General features: G+C 47.3%; 1 protein-coding gene across 1 annotated transcript; it reads left to right on the top strand.

The window, feature by feature from the left end:
- Positions 1-15,985: 15,985 nt before the first annotated feature.
- Positions 15,986-22,232, top strand: LOC6596703 (activating transcription factor 3). Its single transcript, XM_026990188.1, has 3 exons — positions 15,986-16,352; positions 16,439-16,531; positions 20,583-22,232. Exons 1-3 carry the CDS (start codon positions 16,110-16,112, stop codon positions 22,230-22,232), a joined length of 1,986 nt encoding a protein of 661 aa, XP_026845989.1. The 5' UTR covers positions 15,986-16,109.
- Positions 22,233-22,721: the final 489 nt, after the last annotated feature.

Below are 22,721 nucleotides of genomic sequence, written 5' to 3'. Positions count from 1 at the left end.
AACAAGAAAAAGCTCCAGACGACATGTCGCTTGTTAGCAGGAAATCCAAAAACGGTAGAAGACGAAAAAAAACAAAACAAAAAAAACGCAATTCCGAAGTCGAACTTTGGATTGTTTTTTTTTTGTTTTTTGTTTTTGGGCATGCGCACTTCCTCCCAAACCTTTTGATTGCCGATCTGGCTGTCCGTTTGTCTGCCTGCCTGCAATTATGCCATGTACTTGTCGTTCCCCTTTGGCCCCTCTCGAAAACCCCCTCTAGACCCCTCTGAGCTCCACTCGTCGCTGATGTTTGTGGCTTTTGCTTTTGTAATGACTTTTTAATGGTCGCCGCCTCGTACTTTGCCAACAAATTGGACTCCGGGCCGACAGGCAATCAATATACCACACACACACACACACACACACACACACACACACGGGCAAGATAGAGATGCCACTACTAGCGGTCCGCTGCCACTCCCTCTCTCTTACACTCTTTTATGGCCATATCTTATCGCAGGAGCGGGACCTTCAAGGGCAGTCTGAGGAGGAGTAGCAGTCGAACCGGAAGCATTAGAAGACGACAGAAAAAGCGCCTCACCTCCGAGGTAGCCAAACGGCTTTGCGGCCAAATGGGTTGCGCTGTAACCCCCATGGAAGGTCGACTTCGTAGGCCTCTAAGCCTCGGTCTCTGCTTCAGCCACACCCTCGATCTATGGGCTTACATTATAATTATCATTATGGGCTCATAAATCACAGAACCATCTGCATACTCGTATGGGATCTGGGCAATCTCCGAACATTCATTGGATATGGTATCTCTGCGGATCTTCCGCCTTCTTCTACTCCTAATCCTTCCCTCCCAAATTGGCATCCCAGACATATACATTTATTACCCAAAGCGGCCTACAATCTAAATCATATTATCCATAAATTTAGGACCGTCTATCCCATACAAATGTAGGCCATTCTAGGCTTAAAAAAAAGTTTTTTTTAACCTAAAATATCTGGGAAAATATTGGAATCTATTACCAGAAGTAAAAATGGTGTAATATCATCGTCGAAATGTATCTATCGTCTCGGAAGTACAAAAAACCATGTGCCATGCAGTGGCACTGATATAGAGGTGATTTTTCTGAAAAAATACCATAAAATACTAGAAACGAAAAGCACAAAAACTTAGAAAAATACCATAAACTGGCAGACAAAGACAAAAAAGTACCAGAGATACTAAATAAAAATAAAATCATCGATTATAGATACTAGAAAAATAAGAGAAAATAAATAAAGAAATACTGCTATTGCCCTTACATAGTTTTTCCTTGTATTTCCCTCTCTTTCCAACTCTGCATCGAAGGTGCAACATCCAATTGGACTTTGCTTTTGGGGGATTTAATTATAATTAAACGATTATTTCGATCGGTTGTCTCAAGTGTGATTTATGTGAAGGGAACGCCACAAAACTCTGCGGCTAAATAAAACGATCTCGATGGGATCTTACGAGTACGGGCTCCCTAGCGGTGCATGCCTTCTGCCTCCTCTGCCTACTCTACACTCTCTGAATATACAGTCGTATGTAGAAGTCAAAGGTTGAAATTGGAAAATTTCTAATTGACAAAAGAACGCGCACGTACAGTGGGTCAAGCGCGCGCGCGTTTTCTCTGTGGCACAGTGCCAATAAAGTGTGCCACCCCCAAGGCCCCCTCGTTGCCTCTTTCGTTTCCGTAGATTAATGAAATTAGACAATCAACCCAGCATCAGAGACAGCGGCAGCCTCTCCAGTACGGTCCCCAGAAAGAGAAAGAGAGAGAGAGACAGAGAGAGAGAGAGAGGCATGCAGCATTCAAGAAAAAGCGAAATTAAAAATTCACTTAATTAAATAATTTTTAATGTCTCCTGCCATCTCTATCCCTCTATCACTTTGACTCTCCCTCTCTCTCTATCTATCCCGAAAAAATACTGAAATTGAAACCACTTTTACTATGGCTTTTATTCGATGGCAGTAGCAGCTGTCGTTTTGTTCATTTGTTGGTTAATTGCCACCGAATGGACATTAAGAAACATTAAGCACTCATTCGGCCAGCACTTTAGAGGAGCCCCCCGTCTTTAGAGATAGATTGATCCCCCGCCCCAGAGATCGCTGTCGAAGCAGTCTCAAGGTCGTGCCTTTTATTTGACGGCCGATGTTACCTTTGGATGGGGGAAAGGCGCCATAAAACGAGGCACCGATGCACCCTGTAATTACAGAAAATTACACAAAAATAAATGGGAATTGGAATGGGAATGGATATGGATATGGATATGGATATGGGATAATGGGAGAACCTTCCTACGATTTGTAACTCTATTTGTACTATATGGAATTTAGCTTCAACTCTCTCTCCCAGAGTGGATTATCCGCTACTGTCAATGTTTTCCCATCTGTCAATCTTCAACAAGCGATTCTCTTGAAACAGTAGCCCTCTCGAGAGTGCAATCAAGCTTTCAGCTTCAATCAGGCAACATTTCAATCCGCTTTTGGGCTTCGCTTTTGGGTCTTCGCTTTCGGAGCAGCAGCTCAACAACAAAATTGCTGTTAATTGCGCTCCTAATTGGCTTTTTTGCACATTTCAATGCGAATCGAATGCGAAAATTCGCACAAAATAACAAAAGCCAAGACCCGAAACGCCGCGTTGCCAGGGAACGGAACGTTCCACCACTCCCCGCGAGGCCCCTTTCTCTCTCTCTCTCTCTCTCTCTCTCTCTCTCTCTCTCTCTCTCTCTCTCTCTCTCTCTCTCTCTCTCTCTCTCTCTCTCTCTCTCTCTCTCTCTCTCTCTCTCAGAGTGGCATCTCCGCAGAAGTGTTTCAATACAGAAATTAATGAAATTTATGTGAGCAAACAGAAGATGCAATTTTCGAGTGTAAAGACGAGAATCGATGCAAATGAAGTAGCCGTTCCGCTGAAGGATTTTTTGGAGGAAGCGAAACGTGAAGCCAAAGAAAAAACCGAAAGCAAACACAGACTTCACTTCACAAAGAAAGCTGAAGATTTGGGCTACACTTTCTGGTGGAAGGATCTATCGCCCCATTCTATGGAATACCCATTCGCGCAAATGAACTGCAATTTATACATTTGTACAGGTTAAAAGATATCCATTCTTGCTTAGATTCGTTAATAGTAAAATAAAAATAATAAAATATCATACAAAATACTAGGAAATACACCAGAACAAGTTTTAAAAAAATCCTATACAAATAATCTGAAACTACTGGCAAATATACGAGAAAAAGTTTTAAAAATATTATAAAATATACGAAAAAAGTTTAAGAAATATTGAAAAATAGACCAGAAAAATACTACAAAATATACCAGAAAAAGTTTTAAAAACTACTAGAAAATACACCAGAATAAATGAAGATATACGAGAACAACTTCCTAAAATACTCGAAAATATACCAGAAAATATTCCAAGAATTCTTTAATATAGTACCAAAATATACTAAAAAAAATACCAAACAACTAAAAATGTATCAAATGTTTCCAGTGACTATCGATAAACGATGAACAATCGATGAACGTTTAAATCGAAGAACAGGCATTCCTTGAGGTGTATGGAAGGCGCTTCGCTTCCCATGGATTACAGGGTATGCACGCTGTAACAAACGTAAACACACCAGAATTAGCCGCAATTCTGGCCAAATAAACAACGGGTCCCCCTGCCCGTGCCTTCTCTTTTCACTGGGATTTAAGCCAAATTAATGGACAGCCGATGTCCGCTGGTGCTGTCCGCTTAGTGGGACTGTGGCTGCGACTGCGACTGGGGCTGTCTGCTGCTGTGTCGATTCTCTTTCTCTCTTTCGTGTCTTTTGGTTGTCTTCGGGTTTTTTGGCTGGTTTTTATTTTGGCTTCAATTTATTTGCTATTTGCCTAAAAAATTGACGGCTACCTACGCGAGTTTTGTTTTTAGCGTCGGTTTTCTTGGTTTTCGGATTCGGGATGATTCATCCATTCGAGCACTGAGTACACTGCCGTGAATATTCACTGTGAATACTGAATGTGTGTGGTGTGTGTCGTGCGGGGTCGTTCGCCCAATCAATAATCATCAATCGTCTTTACAGTAAACACACATAATAGATGGCCATAAGCTGCAATTATTGATGAGGGGCACACAGTGGCTCTCCGGTCTCTGTCGAGTCGAGTCGAGTCGAGTCGAGTCGAGTCTCAATTTCAGCTTCAATCTCGGTCTCAGTTTTCAGCTTCATCTGCAAGTCCTAGCCTCAATTTTAGTTTCAGTTTCGTTTGCAGTGGAAGCCTGAGCCTCGGGCTGCTGCTGTTTGCTCATAAGATTGTTCGCTAATGCTAATCAATGCTAATACTTTTCCATCCCGTTCTCATCTTTCATTTCAGCGCTGAAGTTCAGACATCTGATGCTCGACCATTTGTGCATTTGATGGTAAGTCACAGAGTGCCAGACACTCTCGATTATTTGCCAAGCGATTACTGGGTACGAGTCCCACGTAGGTAGATCGTGGGACATTCTGTGCAGAGTATCCAAGAGAGGAGAACCCCAGATCATGGGATCTCTTATTGTAAACAGAATCACCTCCCGGTGAATGTGTGATCTCTCTCTCTTCATGGCATTGTGTGTCCTTTCACTTAGGGGAACATAGCTTGTACTCAAACAAGAGAAGGGAAAGCTAAATCTATAATTTTGTTTGTATTTTGTGGTAGGAATATGTATCTGTTTGTTGCACGTTGCATAATCTATCTTTTTGCTTTTTTTTTTACCCAAATCACTTTCGATTTTCATGTCCGAAATGTTGCATCTTCGGGCTCCGAAGAGTCCCCGTTCCACAGAGATTTTGTTTATGCCACCAGAGGCTACTGCTCCCGTTCCTGCCGTTTTGCTGCTGAATTTTTGGCTGTTCGAAATGTAAACAATCCATTAAATGTGTGGCAGTGGCTATAAACAGTCCGCGGAGAGTGGGCGGCGGCGGGGGGGATCCTCCAGCTTCCTCCTCCCGGCCGCCAGGCGACACGCACGCAGGCACGCACGCATGCCCCACGCTGCCATCCAGTGGCACCACCGAAAATGGAAGTCAAACGAAATCAATCAAAGACATGGAATTTTCAGCACGCAATCAATTCATAACGCAAAATGTGGCATGCGGCTGGGGCATGGGGCATGGGACTAGGGGCATGGGGCAAATGTGCGTCACAAGGTGCGGCAGGCAGGAGGCAATTTTCGTGAGTTCTGTATGTGGCACACATGTGTATGTACACGGCATCTGTGTGTCATGGGTTTCTTGGGGCATTCAAGGGTTTGAGGGCCTCGAGACAATTGGTCGCCAGACGGCTGTCGTGTTTCTTCAGTCTCCTTTTCGCTTACTTTCACACTCTACCTCTCTGCTTCCCCTTCTTTCCTGTCCCTTGTGTCTGCAAATCAATCAAGGAAGAGGAGCCTTCGCCAAAGACAAGAATCTGCCACATTTACTGTCGAGTTACGCGCAATTTAACCTGTCTGCCACTTACCACACACACACACACACACACACACACACTGCCTCTTGCCACACTTCTTTCTCTCTGTCCCTCTCTGCTTCTCTCTGTGGCGTCTGCTCACTCAATTATCATAATTGCGCTTTGAGTGCGGAACTTTTGCTGGGCTCCAAGGGTCTATCCAATGATAATGTCGGCGCCAGCATTTCCGCCTTTCGTCTATGCTTCGTCCTGCCGCCTGCCGACTGCCGCCTGCCTCGTGTCCCTGCTCTCTGGGGCATAATCGGACTGGCATGTCCATGCCCATGTCCAAATGTTGCGGCCTGTTCTGCTGCGGGGGCTTTGTGGCCGCCTGACACGCACAATTAAGCCACACGAAGGACCCGCCAAGGATAGCGCTGCTAGGCCATGACCTCGCTTTCCCCAGCTCTCTCCTGCCTTTCTGATTCCCTCTTTCTACCCTCTCTCCCCTCTCCCTTCTCTCCTGCCTCTCCTATTCTCTTGTTTCCGACTCCTTTGTCTCCTGCTTCTAAAAAATCAAATCAAATAAAATCAAAATTTACTACACTTACGCACGGCATCCCTCTCTCCCTCTCTCCCTCTCTCCCTCTCTCCCTCTCTCTCTCTCCCTCAATTCTTTTTTTTCTCTCCATCGTGTGTGGAAATTCTGTTTGCTTTTCTGTTTTTTTTCCCCCCCCCGTTTAGCATTTTCATTTCATTTGATTTCCATTTCCGTTTCGCCTTAATGCACTTGACCTTCAGCCAGCGCCAAAGCTTTTTGTATCTGTGGATGTATCTTTGTGTTTGTATCTGTGTCTGAATGCCCCAAAACTACAGAATCAGCGCCCCAAGCGAGCAGCAACATTTGGCTGCAATCTGGAAACTGTTTTCGATCTCGTCTTCCACTTGAAATTTCCTCTTTTCCATTTTCCGCTTCGAATTTTGAATTTTCGATTTACTTTGAAATTTTCTTGCAATTTGTATTCAATTTTTTTTGGGACCGAGCGGCACTGCTGCATGACCCGCGACAAGTTTGCTTCCATCCCCTACGAAAAGGCACACCCCATCGAATCGCTCTTCTTCCTGTTTTCCTGCCGCTGCCGCTGCCGCTGCCGCTGCCTCCGCCTCTGCCTCCGCCTCTGCCCGTCAAAGCCCAACAAAAGAGGACACGGCCGCATGTGTCCTTCTTTTCAGTGTAAATTCCATTAGGATTATATTACCGAAGCCACACAAACAGTTGGCCAAGTTTTCGACTGCCGCTGCCGCTGCTGCTGCTGGCCCATAAAGTAGGGCGCAAGGCATTCGTTTTTACGAGTATTATCCTTGAAGGAGAGACCCAAAGAGCCCGAGCCGGAGCCGGAGCCGGAGCCAGGGCCAGAGCGTTGGCTGGCAGCGTTGAAAGTTCAAATGGATTAGGGGCGCCTCCGTTGAAGCCACGCAAAAGGCGAATGGCATATGCGAATGTGAATGCGAATGCGAGGGATATTCATATACGAGTGCGTGCTGAGCATTTGGCAGGATATGTGTCAAGGACATCTCACACACACCACCACGAAGCACATGGGGATGAGAGAAGAAGGGGACGACGAGGAGGAGACCCAGAAGTGAGGGCTCTAAAGGGCGTGGCGTGGCGTGGCGTGGCGTTAGATTGGGCATTGGAGCGGATCCCGCATTTGGGACACATTTGTCTTCCGCTAATTGATGTCCCCTCGTACACCATTCCCCTTGTGCCCCTTCCTTGGGCTCTTTTCAGCTCTATCTTTTTGTGGGCCGCTCCCCGAAAACACATACATTTTGAAATTCCGCTTTTGGGGTCACCTCCTGCTAATTTCGAGGAGTGGCCATCTTTTTGTTTTGGTTTTATTTAAGGGACTTCGTTCTGTATCCACTGTTTACTGTACTTCCTCTAGGGCTATTTCCACGGTCAGACGTGTCATGCAGCAGTCTTCATCGGTTTCCGCTTTGGCACCTGCCCGGAACAAGCTTCATCTTCGTTAAGCCTGCATTTCTTCTGGTGATTTTGCTTCGTTTACACATCCGTCCCCGGCCTCTTTTACCCAAAGAAATCCTTCGTTCTGAAACCCAGACCTAGAGGAGGAGGACCGAGACCCTTGTAGATAGTGTATCTACGGATCCGTGGGCACTTGCAGATAAATCAAGCTGGATCCAAGATTCTTTGGATCATGTACAAATCTCGTGGGTTGCATTTCCTTGGAAGCTGGTGCTGGTGCTGCCGCTGTTGCTGCTGGTGCTGCTGCTGCTCGGACTGCCAGCTGGTGGTTGTCTGTGCCCCATGCCCCATGCCACCAGCTGCCGCTGCAGCCACACACACACACACACACTGCCACAGATTCGTTGAAACAAGTGCATGGAACCCACCGCCTTCAACCGCCTCCGCCTCCGCCTTTGATTCGGCTCGCCAACACAGAAATTTCCATTAGATTTACTTTGTGTCGTACGTATCTCGACTATCGACTCGTGTGTGTATGTGTGTATCTTTGTATCTGTTTGTGTTTGTGTTTCCATTTTGGGGCCCGTTCTCGATTCTCGTTCGCAATAAATAAACACAATAAACATTTTTAATGCGAATTCCTTCATAAAATCCAAAACCCCCAGAAGATGATGATGATCGAAATGTTGATGATGATGTGTGCCTTCCTGCCCCCCTTCCCTTTTCCCTTCCCTGCCTCCCTACCGCCACCACTCTTCTGACAGCTGTCGCATGGCCGCATCTAGCAGATACATGTGTACGGAAAAGTATCTGTATCTTATTTTTTCGGAGGTGCGAAAAGTGTTCTAAATGGCTTTAGACGACAAAGCCCCAAAAGCAAAGAGCTTTTCTGCCTATTTTATTATTATTTTTCTTTTTTTTGTTTTTTTTTTTTTGATAAAATTCCACACAGAAAAGAAGGCAAAGGTAAAGGCGGGGGAGAATCATAAATAACAATAAATTTTGGTAGACCAAAAAAAAAACAAAAAAAAAACACACAGCACTACTGATAATGTCAATCGGGGAGGCAGAAGGAGAAAGAGGTGGAACGGTGGGGCGGGGGGAGGTGGTTTCTCCACTTTAACCAGCATAAATCGCTGTCGTTGTCACAAAATGAATTAGCTGTGGAAATTAATTAGATTTCGTGGACAAATCGAAACAAGAGAAAGAACAGCAGAGAACCAGAGACCCCGAGACCCTGAGAGAGTGACAGAGAGAGGGAGAGAGAGGAGGCATGCCACAGGCACAACCTGTAGATAAGATTCCGCTGTGTTGCGTCCGATAAGACATCTTTTTCTGAACAGCAGAAAATAGCGGAACAGCAGAACTACGCGACTGATAAGCGAAGACTGATAAAAAAAAAAGACGAAAAGTTTAATGAAAGTTTTTGATTGCAAACGTCCTTGCCCGAAGCAAAGTACAGCCACAGACGCACACAGACGCAGACGCAGCAAAACGCAGCAATGGGGAGCAGAGAGGGGAAGCGAAGCTCTGGATATCTGGATCTCTGTAATCGAAGTCTGATTGCGCTTATCGGATACAAGGCATACACTTGCCAGATACTGTATCTACGCATGCGACTTGTGCACTTGCAGATGCACAAGATACAGATATAGATACAGATACCGTCTGCGATTGCTTCCCTGTGTACATTGTATCACGATATGGGATATGGGATTACACAGTCCCTGAGAAGGAAGCACTTCTCTCTCGTGCTATTCGTGTGGCGTGCCATGCAGCAGCGCCCCTCGGTCGGTAGAGCTGCGCTTCTGCTTTGGCTTTCGCACGGAGAATGATTCGTTCATCGTTATTCCCAAATGTTCCCCTAACCGAAAGGCTCTTCTTTGCATCTGGCAGCGCTCTCCCGTTTTATGCCTCTTCCTCCCCTCGAATCAATTTTCATATACTACATTTATGTATTTATTCATTTCCATTTTCATTTTGGGCTCTCAAATTTAACGCTCAGAACGTGCGTTGCAAATGAAAATGAAAACGTTTATAAACTGTAAAAACTTTGTGTGCCACGCGCTCTCCATGAGTTAATGTGTGTGTGTGCCCCGAACCCTGGCACAGCCCTAGACGTCCGGGAAGGACATTTTTGGGCACTGAAACTGCGGGGACGCCGTCGCATTTCCCTCATTTCCATTGAAATGTGCGAAAATTCTCGGCCGTCTCTGTCCTTCGCTCGCGCAATGTGATCTCAATTTTTATAACATTTTTATGCGTGCCCCAACCCCTAAAAGTCCGTGCCCCATTACCGTTCCGGAGGCAGGGGCTCTCGTGCCCCGTGGCGCTCTTAAGTGAATAATAAATTAATTGAATCGCCACGCGGCCCATTTTTGGAGTCGACTTCGAAGCGGGAGGAGCGGCAGGGCGGCAGGGCGGCAGTAGCGGGAGAGCGGCAGGAGCGGGAGAAGGAGGAGTAGGTTGCAGATACGTACATCTAATGGATCTGTGTTAGGGAATAGTGGAGTCCCACAACCACGTTGCCGTCCCCGTCTATCGTTCTATGGCCCCCCCATCGTTCGCTTCGTTCCATAATGTTTAACGGGGGTTCTGTGTCTTTTATCGAAGCCCAACCCCAACCCCAACCCCAATCCCATCCCATGCCTGCAATTAGCAAACTAATCAAAAGACAGATACAAAGATACGCAGATAGACAGATACAGTATCTAAATGTCTAATTAAAGTGTAAATTTCGCTGAAGAGATTCCGATTACGTGAGGGAGGAGCAGGAGGACGGGTGGAGGGCATCAATGACACTTAATTGGAAAACCGAAAGCTGAATGGAAGAAGACAGAAGAAGAACGCCAAGGGATGGGTATATCCCATTAAGGGAACGCGAACGGGCACTTTTTCGTATCCATGAGATACACACCACACTTTTGTGTGTGAGTGTGTGTGTGTGTGTGTTTGGCTTTGGGCCGGCCAATGCTTTTAATTAAGGCACCCCTCCTGCCGCGGCCGCTGCCTCAGTCCCTGCCCCTGCCCCTGCCCCTGCCCGTGCCCCATCAAAGACCCCCAAAGAGGGGGAAAGAACAACACAGCGATTGTCTCCGGACAATGAAAGTTTATTTTTATGGACACCCCACATACACACGCACACACAAACGTACTTGTAGATACATAGATACAGATACACCCACATGGCACATAGAACCATACGAGGCAGCGCCATAATGGCCCAAAGAACCAACTACTTTCTGTTCTGTTCGGAAATTCATTTTGGCAAAGAAAAAGAGAGAGAGAGAGAGAGAGACAGGGATAAAGAGAGAAGTGAGCTCTAAAAGTGGGAAAAGTTTTCCTTTTTCTCAATTACTTCTATGCGAATGAGTCCGCCAAAAGGATTGCAGATCCAATGGCGATTTCCAGGGTGAGGCCTCTGATATATAAATGTATCTGCGTATCTATAAAATTATGTGGATAAATTGAAGGAAAAAAGACACGGACAATTGTTTGCAAAGAGAGAGATACATCTATACAGTCGAGTGGTTACAGATACATTCGACTTCAGATACATAGATGGAAATCTTGAAAATTAAAGGTCTTAATAGGTACCACATAAAGAAAGATGTTAAATAAACATAGATAAAGATGAAGATACATTGCCAAATGGTGATAAAGATACAGATTTAAATACAGATATCACGATGGAAGTAAGTGCATAATAGATGCCACATAAAGATAGATAGATAGACAGGTAGATAGATACACATAGATAACTAGGGATGCAGATACATTCGACTCAAAATATATGGAAATAGGTATGAAGACAGAAAAGACAGAGGTAGATCAATATAAATAGATAAATATAGATAAATCGAGATTAAGATACATTAACATGCAAATATATGTACACATATATGAGAGATACATACGTATCGATACCGATACGATATCGTGTTGTTAGCAAATGTATCTCATTTGACGAAGATACTTGTGCCGAAATATACTCCCTAAAGATATTCTAGTTGCACCCTTTGCAAACACATACTCGTATGCCTCTGCCTTCCTCCACTTTCTTCGCTTCGTTGATGATTTGCTTTTCTTTTTGGAAATATCTCAGACCAACGCCCTCTTCCTCCTCCTCCCCCTCCCCCCACCGTCTTCCTCTGTCGCGGAACACACAGAAAAACACTTGAAATGCAATTTGCTTTTGTTTCGCTTTTGGCCAAAAACGCCTTTTGACGATCGTCTCCGTGTCCGTGTCCGTGTCCGTTGCCGCTCCATTCAGACGCTCGCTTGCTGTTTTCGTGTGAAATGTGGAGTGCGACTCAGGCACGTACCGCTAAGACGATACTACAATACGATATGTACGAGTATATATGTATATATAGACGACGAAGACGACGCTCGTTTGCATATAATAACTCAAATACTTAATGTATTTATGCGGCGATTTTCACATGGCACGACGCCGCACATGCCGCAAAGGCCATGCGGATTATGTGCGCACGACGCTCCCGCTCCCGATACCGATAACGATTCCGATTTGAATTTGAATTTCATGCCATTATGTTTAGCGTAGTGCTGCCCGATTGTGCAATGGGAATATGGAAAATATGTGTAGAATATGTAGATTATCGAAACTGAATACCGATTCGATTCGCTTCGATCGTGAGTCACTCGCCACCGTTTAGTCGATTACTCTTACGCTTAGTCGTTCGCACATTTCGGGCTATTTTTTTTTTTTTTTTTTTTGGAGACGTGACCACAGAGTGCCTCTCATATTTATGGGGTTAATTGGTTGCAGTCGCGTTATTGGGTTAAGGCGAAATCGGGCATTGCTCATTCCCTCCCTACTCATTCATGAATACGAATGAGTGAACGATGAGTCAGTCTAAATGCAATTCCTTTTGCTGCTATGTCTGCTATTTCTTTTATCGATCGATATCGATACATTTTACGTCTAAATTTGTCTGGTTTTAGTGCAAAAATCGATATGAATCGATAAGTATCGATGGATTCTTAAAATCTGAATCTAATTGATTAGAAACGAATGAGAGAGTTCCATAGCATTAATCGGTTTCTGATTGAAAAATCGATACGTGTCGATACGATTTTAGATTCATTTCAGCGAACAATCAATGAAATTCAATTACATTTATCGATATTTGATTGATAACTTGATTAACAAATCGTTTCGCTTTGTTATTTATGGGTTTTTTCTGTGCTCCCTCCGTGCACAACATCTTTATATCGAACACCATTGCATATTCATGGGGGAACTCCGCTCAGTACAGCCATTCATTTCGTAAGCCTCTGTCGTCTGTTCTCCCTCTCTCCCTCTCGATCGAATCGGAGGCAAAAACTTGCACACTTGAGGGCAATTCACATGCGACAGAGCCCGCAGATCGCGGCTCGCAGCAGTCGCGCAAATGACTTTATTTGCTGGATGGAATGTCACTCGAGAGCACCCAGAGAATTAGAGAGAGATGGAGAGGGAGGGGGGGGGATAGGGGGCAGGCGTCCTGCTGGGCCAACGTGGCGCATGCGCAATCTTAAATCCATACAGTCGGGTGGAGGGGCGGGGGGTTGGGGGTGTCGTCCCCTCTCCTAGCCGTGACCTCAAAAGGCGCAGAGGAGGCCACGCATGCTGTCGCATGCTGCTGTTTGCAGGCTGACATCTGACGTTGACGTACACCGCATTTGGTCAAAATGAGCCACAGACAGACAGAGCCAGGCCTCAGCCACAGCCACAGCCACAGGCACAGGCACAGCCAAAAGTTAAACCAAAAATCGAAAATCGAAAAAACCAAAAACCGAAAAACCGAATTGAAACGTTTTGTGAGGCGAATGTCAAAAGTGATTTTCGTTGCAGCAGAAACAGCCGCAGAAACAGCAGCAAACAGCCACAAACATCAAAGGCTGCAGTGAAGGCATTAAAAGCTCTCTCACAAAACAAAGTTTAAAGCCCCAAAAACAAAAACAAAAGCAAAAAAGAAAGAAAAACTGATTTTTGGGCATACAAAGGTTTTGATACCCTACACGCTACAGGTTCTAAGAAGAAATGCAGTAGAAGAAGTGCAGTACTTATGGGAGATAAAACAGATATTTAGATATAGATTTAGCCCCGCCCCGGAGCAGAAGAGTGTTGCCAAACGGCAATGGAAACCATCATGCCCTCCCTCTGCCCTCGGCAGCACTCTGTCCAGGGTATGAGACGAGAGAAACATGCGAAAGTCATAAATCATAATTCTTTATTCTGACTTTATTTTTTGTTGTTCGCTTATTTCGTTCGTTGTTTGGCTGTTGACTGACTTTTGGGGCTTGCCACAGGATAGAGAGAGAGGGAGAGAGAGAGAGAGAGGTGTAGGGTGCTCGGGGATAGAGGGTAAAACTTATAGAGCATGTCTCTCGCACACACACAATTCTGGCCATATGATAAATGAGTCAAGGGGGCAGCAAACAGCAAACAGCAACACAAAAATGAGATTTTTGTGTTCTGGATTATGGCCCCCATACGCTTTTGAAGTTTTTTTGACAGCCTCAATTTGCATTTTGAGCGGCAGGCAGGCAGGCAGGCAGGCAGTACCAACCCCCCACCTCCCCAAAAAATTTAACCACAAGAGTCGTCCCCTCAGATCCACAGATCGACATCGACATCGACATCGACCGCTGGCCGTCAGTCGCCTGCTCCTCTCTGATTATCATAGTTCCATAATTTGCGAAAAACCGCAAGCGAAATTCCACAACGCACTGGAAATGGAGTTGATATGCATAAGAACTGGGGGAATACCCTAGAGGGCCGGTATAAATGGATATTCGATCTTTATTGAAAGTTTGACCCATTCTTAGGTTAATTTTTAGCTAGAAATCTCTCACTTTTTCGAGAAAAACCATCTAGGGATTGCAATAATCCGATCGGAACAGGAAAAGGCTCTTTCTTTCTTACTTTCCTCCATGCAGGTCCCTTCCCATTGCCCCTTTCCTTCCTCCTTTTGGTAAAAAACTTGACCGACCGAGGGGTGCTGCTGCACGACACGATCTATTGTCCTTCTACATGGTGAAGGGTCGCTCCTCTCCTTGAAACTTCCATTCAATGAGATGATCTATCACTGAGGAATGTCGCCGACCGAGGGCCACTGCTGCGTGTTCTTTCTTCTTTAGGAGTGAACTAATCTTTCATTAGTTTCAGAACTTTGTTTTCCATTGCGAAAACTGTGTGTTATTCAGTAGAAGCTCTAATTTGTTACCTCTTTCCTTGAAATGCCCATTCAAATGGATGGATGCCTGACGCGAGACACGATCTATGTATTCTTTTTCTTCTCTTAGTTCCCATTTCTGAGATCTCTCTTTCCTTTTTGGGGTTGAGGCGCAGCTGCAGCGGCGCTGCTGTTTCTGCCTGCCTGGAGAGGTGCTTCGGAGTCAAATGAATTCAACGGATGATTGCCTTCAATTGCAATTCAATTCGATTCGGTTTCAATTGGAATTCCTATTATTCTCTGTGTCTCTCACCTTCACCTCTCGGAGTGGCCAAACCCGCAAGGAGGAATGCAGCCCCGAGCTGCATTTTGTGGCAAAAGTGTGCCTGGTCTTAATTAAACGATTAACGGGGCACGTTAATTGAGGCGTCTCCCAATAGAGGCGGCCGCATGCAGCGAGTGTTCGGGGTGCGTGATCAATCACGAGATCCGTGATCCGAGATTCGCGAAATGTGAAATGTGATTCTCGGACCCGGGGACTCGTACTGGGACTTACATAAATCAATTTAGTTGAGTTTACTTTATAATTTAATTGCTTTTGTTTATACGTACACGTACACGTACTCTCTCTCTCCCTTGCTCACTCTTTACTCACTCACTCACTCTCTCTCTCTCTCTCTCTCTGTTTTGCTCTCTCTTTCTTGCAGATTCGCTGTCAAACCGCCGGCTGTTCGACATTCAACGCATTCGTACGGGCCCCACGCTCTGAGCAACAACACGACAGAGCAGAGCCCCCCCAGAGATCGGATGGTACCGCAGGAACCAGAAGTCCAGCAATGATGATGATGATGGAACCACAAATCTCCGCTAGAGACAGAGCCAGGAACAGTCCTAACTACAAGTGAAAGAACCCCCAAAACATTAAATATATATATGTGTGATAATTTCCCCACAAACAAAACAAACACAAAACAACAAAGAGAAGAGAAACAGAAAAGAGAACAGAATAGAACAGAACAGAAGAGAAGAGAAGAGAGAGGATTGGGGTAGAGACAGTGGACACCCGCGAGTGTCGGACCAAAATACTATATTCGATATATATATAGTACATCTGATATATATATATATATATATATATATATTCTACAACAACAACAAAAACAAAAGCGAAAAGAGAGAATTGTTTAAACAATAAGCAGTCCAACAAATGCAACGCGTAGGCCTTCAACTGTGATTTAAGCATACAACAAACAAAAAAAAAAAAAAAAATAAAAGAGAGCACATTAATAATTAGATATAACGATATTTAGCGATATATACTTCGAAGATATATCGATAAACAAGAAGAGATATAAATCGAAAGTGTGTTGTGCGGTTTTTGTGCAATTTTTAAGTTTAATTTTTTGAGTTTAGTTTTTGTTTTCGCTTCCATCGATCAACGTTCAACGATAACCGATAGGGGACAAACGATAGCACACATATAATCGATTGACCAAACAACCCATAATCGAAACCATGTTCAACTCAAACATACCCGCCGCCTCGCTGCTCAGCATCGAGAGCAGCGGCCTTAATCTGGGCGCCCACACCCCCAAAACCCCCGAGATCCTCAACTCCCTGATCGCCATGACCAATCCCTTGGACAACTATAGCTTTGCCACTGCGGCTGCCGTCTCTGCGGCAGTCTCGGCCTCATCCGCCGCCTCCACGCCCGTCGTCAGTGTCAGGAACTTCAATGGCCATCCAACCAATGGACAGGTGAGTGTCCAGCCCCAAATGTCCCTCCACGTTCCACGCCACGTATACTCAATTTTGTATCTCTCCCTCTGTGTGTTCCATTGCAGTTGCATTCGCAGGACAGCAGTCATTCCAGTTGCTCGGCCTCGCCGCTTGATTCGCCAGCGGGTGGGACTGCCACCATGCCCAGTATGCAACAGGTAAGGCCTGAGTGAAGGTTGATTCTTCTTTGTCCTATATTCAGTCGTGCAGCAGCGCCCCTCTGTTGGGCCTTAGAGCTTCAATTGTTCCCCAATTTTCCTGCACATTGCTGAGGCTCTCGTGCTGAGGCTTTTTGCAGGATTTGGATGCAAATTGAAATCAATCTGATTCTAGATTTCATTCAGATTCGGGACCGACTACCAGTATATTCTGCCCAATACTTCCCAGTACTTCTGCCCAATTTGTATCTTTATCTCCGACAAAAGAACAAAACTGTTCATTCTATTTGGTTCAATTTGTCGTTTCATTCATGAGAGACGCACGAGAATGGATGACTGGTTGTGGCGCATCGCCCACGCCCACGTCCGCGCCCACGCCCACGCCGACTGCCGCCGCGCACGCCGTGCAAAATCCGGAGCCCACGCACTCTCGTGGCCATTGGCCGGCGTCACCCACCTCCACCTCTGCTTCCACTGACATGCACTTTAACGTGAGCATTTGCCCCTGCCCCTGCCCCTGCCTCTACGCTCCACGTTGCGACGTCGTGTGGGCGTCAATTGCGAAACGCAGCGCCGAGAATTGATTTCACTTTTGCGGCGGCATTCGGAGTATCTGCATCTCGGTGCTGCATCTCCAGTATCTTTTTTGTTCGTTCGTACGGGTATCTGTATCTCTCACTCTCCACTAACGACTGACATTGGCCTTAATGAGGCCCGTAACCAACGGGAGAAGGGGGGCCGCCGCTGCTGGGTGTCAACGATTAATTCAAATGAATAAAACACTTGCTGCGGCACCAGACTGCAATTAGATGCGACGATCGATGCGATCGTCAGACGCATCATCCATCCATCCATCCATCCAGCAGCAGCAGCAGCAGCAACAGCAACAGCATCCCGCATTCCGCTCTCACTAATTGGCAGGTGGCATCGCCAGACAGAGAGAGAGAGAGAGGGAGCGAGCGAGAGATGACGAAGAGTGTCTGTGTATCCCCAGTATTAGTATCTGTAACTGTGCATCTGTATCTTTGTGTGTGATTTATGATTATTACTTCAAACGAATTTATAGGCAGCGCAAGTTTTAATTGCCGGACGAGTGGCTCGAATCGTGGCGCACTTTTCACAATTTGTTTTCCAACAAATTTCCCATAAATTATCGAGCCCTTTTCTGTGCAGATACTCCTCTCATTCTCTTCGTTAAGGCTGTGGAGGGGCTGGGTGGGGGAAAACTTGTTTCTCATTAGACTCCTAATCGTTTACCATTCGTTTGAAATTCAATTAACGACTGATTAATGGCACGTTTCACGCGGCATGCAGCAGCGCCCCTCGGCGGTTTCAGTCAGCTCTTTCACTGAGTACCACATGCAGGATATCCCGTGCACATCCGTTCGAGTCAAGAACTTTCTGTGGAAGAGCCGCCCCGCCCCGCCCCGCCTCGCCTCGCCCCCTCCTTTGGCTCTGCAGTGCAAATATTTGCACAAATGTTGCCGAAAAAAATGCACAGTAAATGTATTAAAAAGTACTGCAAATATTGAAACGAATTTGGGGTCGAGAGACGAGAGACGAGAGACGATGTGCAAAAGTGCAAACAGACCAAACAAAATGCAAATTTACGAGAGCCCCAAAAAACGTGGACTCTTGGCAAAGAAAGGCTCGTCTTGGGATGGTCTACTGTCGAGTGTCTGTCAGAGAAAGAAGCGAGAGAGAGCGGTGGCTGCTCCACCTCCAACCTGCCCGACTGAACGGGCAGTGTTGCACAACAAGAGACTTGGCCACGACGACCATATGGTCATCGATTCAGTTTCCGATTCAGATTCAGTTTCGGTTTTCTGGCGGCTGGCGGCTGGCGCATGCGATTATTATTATGATTGCGGCTCTTTTTTTGACTTCGTCGCTTTTTAAACACACAATTTATTTATCTGATTTCTGGGTCAATAAATAAGGCGGCCACAGCGTGCCTAAAATTCAAATGAACATCGAACAGTGTACCTCCGCAAGCGGCCCCCGAAAATTACGAGCAACAGAAGCCAAACGAAATCGAAATCGAAATCGAACTCGCGGGAAGGGCAGAAGTAGGGCGGGCACTGCGCCGAGTGGCATCTGAACAATTTCTCGAGCAGACAACAAACAAACGGACAAAAAAATATGCGCAAAATATTGGGGCCGCTGCCTGGGGAGGGAGAGCCCCCGACTTGCGTGCCGCCTGGTCGACGTTTCAATGAGCTGAAGATTGAGAAGATGGTCCCAAAAAGAGTGGGGTCCGAGGGAGCCAGAACTCCACTTTGGAGTCCCCTGATTAAGTCCCGCATGTTGCATCTTCGTAGAGCACTGGTCTATCATTTGAGGAGGTTCTCCATGGGGCAACATCTTTGCCCCAGAGCTTTCGCTCTCTCCCAGAGTGGCTTAACACACAGATCTTGGCAGTACAACCTGCACTCTTCCTCTAGCTTGACAGAAAAGGGCGAACGGTGGAGGGTGAAGGAAACTCTAAAGGGTTTTCATTTGGGGTTTTCCGCTTGCATTGGAGGGCATCTGGCAGTCGGAGGAGGGCGACCAGGGGCTATGCCGGCGACGGCAGCGGAGCAATTATTCCACATGTCGAACCGAAAACGAAAACGAACCCCGAACCTCCCGCTCAAGATCCGTTGACAATGTGCGGAGTGATGACCATCTGTTCCTGCTGCTGCTTCTGGGGCTGTGCCATAAATGGATCTCCTCCACTCCATAAAGCCAGAGTGCAAGTTTGTTGACGAGGTTTTTGTTTTTGTTTTGTTTTGTTTTGTGGCTGCGGCCCACCCACTGCTCTGCCGATTGCACTTGTTTCCAGCGAGAGAGAGAGAGAGAGAGAGAGAGAGGGAGAGAGGCCAGGGAGAGATTTTGTTTTCGGGGCCAGAGACTAGGGCGTGGCCCTTGGGCATGTCGCAGATTTCTATCTTTTTCACTTAAATTCATATTTATAATTCATGCCAAAAAAGGCCCGAAAACAGAACCGAAAACCAAACCCTAAACCCAAAATCGCAACAGAAAAGGTCGTCTGTGTAAATCACAAAACAAAACAAAGAAAATGCCGCTAAAAAATAAAGATTATCGCAGTGCAAGATCCAGAGAGCTCGGACCCCAGACACAGACACAGGCACAGACCCAGACCTTGCCCCTCCACGAGAAATCGTGCCACAATGTGTGACGCAACGGGGGAATGCGACCACAGCTGTCAACGGAATCGAATCTCTGTCTCGTGTGTGTTGATTCGATTCGTCACATGGCGAATCGCTACCTGAGGCCTGAGGCCTGAGGCCTGAGTGCTCTCGAGAAAACTGTGTCGATCTCTCCCCACCAGCCGAAAGGATCGGCTGGGATTACTCAAGAAATCGCCAGAAGTGTGTGGAGACACCTAGAGACCGATAAGATTAAACGAATGATTGCGAGTCATGTGAATCATTTATCTTGAGCGAGGGGTGCTCTCATTTCCGTAGAGGTCAGCCATAGATCGCCCCTTCTACCTCTCTCACAGAGGAACTTACCAATGAAAAGGAGTTACGCTTATCCAGAGGGTCTCTTTTTTTCGTATAACTCAGTCGCATCATTCGCCTCTCTCTTTTGCTGTAGAGATCATTCATAGATCTTTCTCTCTCTCTCACAGAGTGGCTTGGCAGGAGAGGGAAGTTTCTCCCTCTTGCCCATAGAAATCACCCTTAGCTCTGCCATAGGAATGTGTCTCTGGCTTTCTTAGGCCGAAGGAGAATCTTCTATCGGGGTTGGCTTTGCCGCAGTGGGTGAAGGTGTGGGGGAGTCCCCCAGAGAAGTGTGTGCCTCTGCGAGAGATCTCGAAATGCCAAAGAGTGAGGCCTCCAAATGTGCGTGCCTATCTGTGTGTCTGTCTGCCCCAGGGGGGGAGGGGGGTCGGTCAGAGTTGCTTGAGCAATGCTTTTGCCTTCTTTGGCGTCGCCTAACCGATATGGCGATTGGTGACAAGACAACAATTTGTGTTGGACGAAGGACGTTTGAAAAGACCCGCTCTAACCCGCACTCGTTGTTCCCTCTGTTTCGTTCACAGACAAAGTCGCAGCTGATCAAAACCGGCCTGAAGCTGGCCATCCAGAGCAAGCGCAAGCTCTCGACCTGCGACTCGAGTAGCGGCTCGGAGCAGCCCCAATCGAAGTGCTCCCGCAGGAGCAGCAGCATGAACAACAGCAGCAGCATGAACAACTGCAACAACACCAGCCACAGCTACAGTCTGAACGACGACGATTGCGAGGAGTCCAGCGAGGATGAGGACAGCGAGACCAAGTCCACGCCCAAGGGCCTCACGCCCGAAGACGAGGATCGGCGGAGGAGGCGCCGGGAGCGCAACAAGATTGCGGCCACCAAGTGCCGCATGAAGAAGCGCGAGCGCACGCAGAACCTCATCAAGGAGTCGGAGGTGCTGGACACCCAGAACGTGGAGCTGAAGCAGCAGGTGCGCAGCCTCGAAACGGAGCGCCGCAAGCTGCTGGAGATGCTCCAGAATCACGCGAATGCCATGTCCCAGGGCTGCCTAAGGACCGGCGGGTGCCAGCTGCCTGCCGCTCTGCTACAGTCGCCTGCACAGAAGTATTTCCCGGAATTGGAGCTCGAGGGCCAGTCGTCATCGGAGGTCAACCTCACGGGTTCCATCTCTGGTTCAAGCTCGGGCTCGGGTTCCATCTCTGGCTCTGGTTCGGTGTCGAGCAGCAGCTCGTCTTCGCAAAGGATGAGCATACCATCGATGGCGACATTTAAGTTTGGCTCCAAGAGAACGGCCATGGCAGCAGCAGCAGCAGCGGCAGCACAGGTCCAGCAACAGCAGCAACAGCAGCAGCAGCAGCAGCTCCCCAATGGCTACTGCAAGCCGTCACCCAGTCCCCAGGAGTTTGAGCATGCAGGATACCTCAGTTCTCCCAACCAGCAGCAACAGCAACAGCAACAGCAACAGCTGCATCAACAACCCATGAATCCCGCCAGCAGCAACGAACAGCAACAGCAGAGCAATGGCAGCAGCCTCGTTGTAAGCAATCAGCAGGTATCCGATTACGTCCCCAATTGCGATGGCCTCAGCCTGGCATTGGGTCTAGCATCGTTGCCACTGCCACTGCCACTCCTGCCTGCCAGCACACCAACCAGCAGCAGCTCCTCGAGCAGCAACAGCAGCAGCAATCAGACCGGCTCGGCCGCCTCAACGCCCACCAGCAGCGCCATTGAGTTCGTGAAGAACGAACTGGTGGACGCGCAGAGTCCCTACACCACGGCCCTCAGTGCGGAGCGTTTCTTGTTCGAGCCGAGCGACGGTTTTCCGGACATCAAGCATGCCGTCAGTGTCCTGCCCACCAGTGACATCAATAGCCTCAATATGGCCAGTGTTGTCCATGCAAACAGTGGCGGGGGAGGAGCGGCAGGACACCAGCACAACAACCAGCACATCTGCCACAACCACCATAACAACAACAATAACAACAACCTCCTGGTGGACTTTCATCACGGCCTCCAGAACAATGGCCTTGGCGTGGGCGTGGGTGTGGGCGTTGGGGTGATGACGCCCTCCTGCTACGATGACGAACAGCTGCTGCTGATGAAGAACAGCTGCTTTTCCAACGATCTGTTGTCCCAACTGGCGGGCGATGGCACGGACTATGTGGATCTGGATACCGGTGCCGCTGCCTTCCTGACCAATGGGGGCTGCCTGGCGTGAGGGCGGGCCCAGCGGGCATCGGCACCGGCAAGCGCAAACGCACACGAACGTGATCCCGATCGCGATCGCGATCTCCTGCTACTGGCCTTCGATCAGGATGGTGGCCAGGAGGGGGAGCAGCAGCAGTCGTCGTCGTCGTCGCACAGGCCGAGCAGCAGTCCGCAGCAGCAGCAGGATGTAGAGATGGAGCTGGAAATGGAGCTGGAACTGGACGAGGAGGAGGATCCAGCCTGGACACATGTGGATTATTGGTGTTAGGTGCTGGATCCTGTACCTTGATGTATATTTTTTAGATGCTACTCATCGACTAAGCAGAAGAACAGATAGAAAAGCTGAAGCCGCAGTCCCCAAGGACGCACTGAAACATTACCCCTTTGAATGTCCTTGAAGCTCTGTTTGAATTTCCCTCAAAGTACCCCTAAATTGTCCCCTAAAATTATCCCCCAAACAATAATCCTTTGACACCTTTTCCCCGCCCTAATTCCCAAT

Source organism: Drosophila persimilis, unplaced genomic scaffold (genome assembly GCF_003286085.1).
Source record: "Drosophila persimilis strain 14011-0111.01,24,50 unplaced genomic scaffold, DperRS2 tig00000520-arrow-pilon, whole genome shotgun sequence".
Classification (NCBI taxonomy): Eukaryota; Metazoa; Arthropoda; class Insecta; order Diptera; family Drosophilidae; genus Drosophila; species Drosophila persimilis.
The sequence above is the reverse complement of the archived record's forward strand: the minus strand, read 5'-3'. Positions and strand labels throughout refer to the sequence as shown.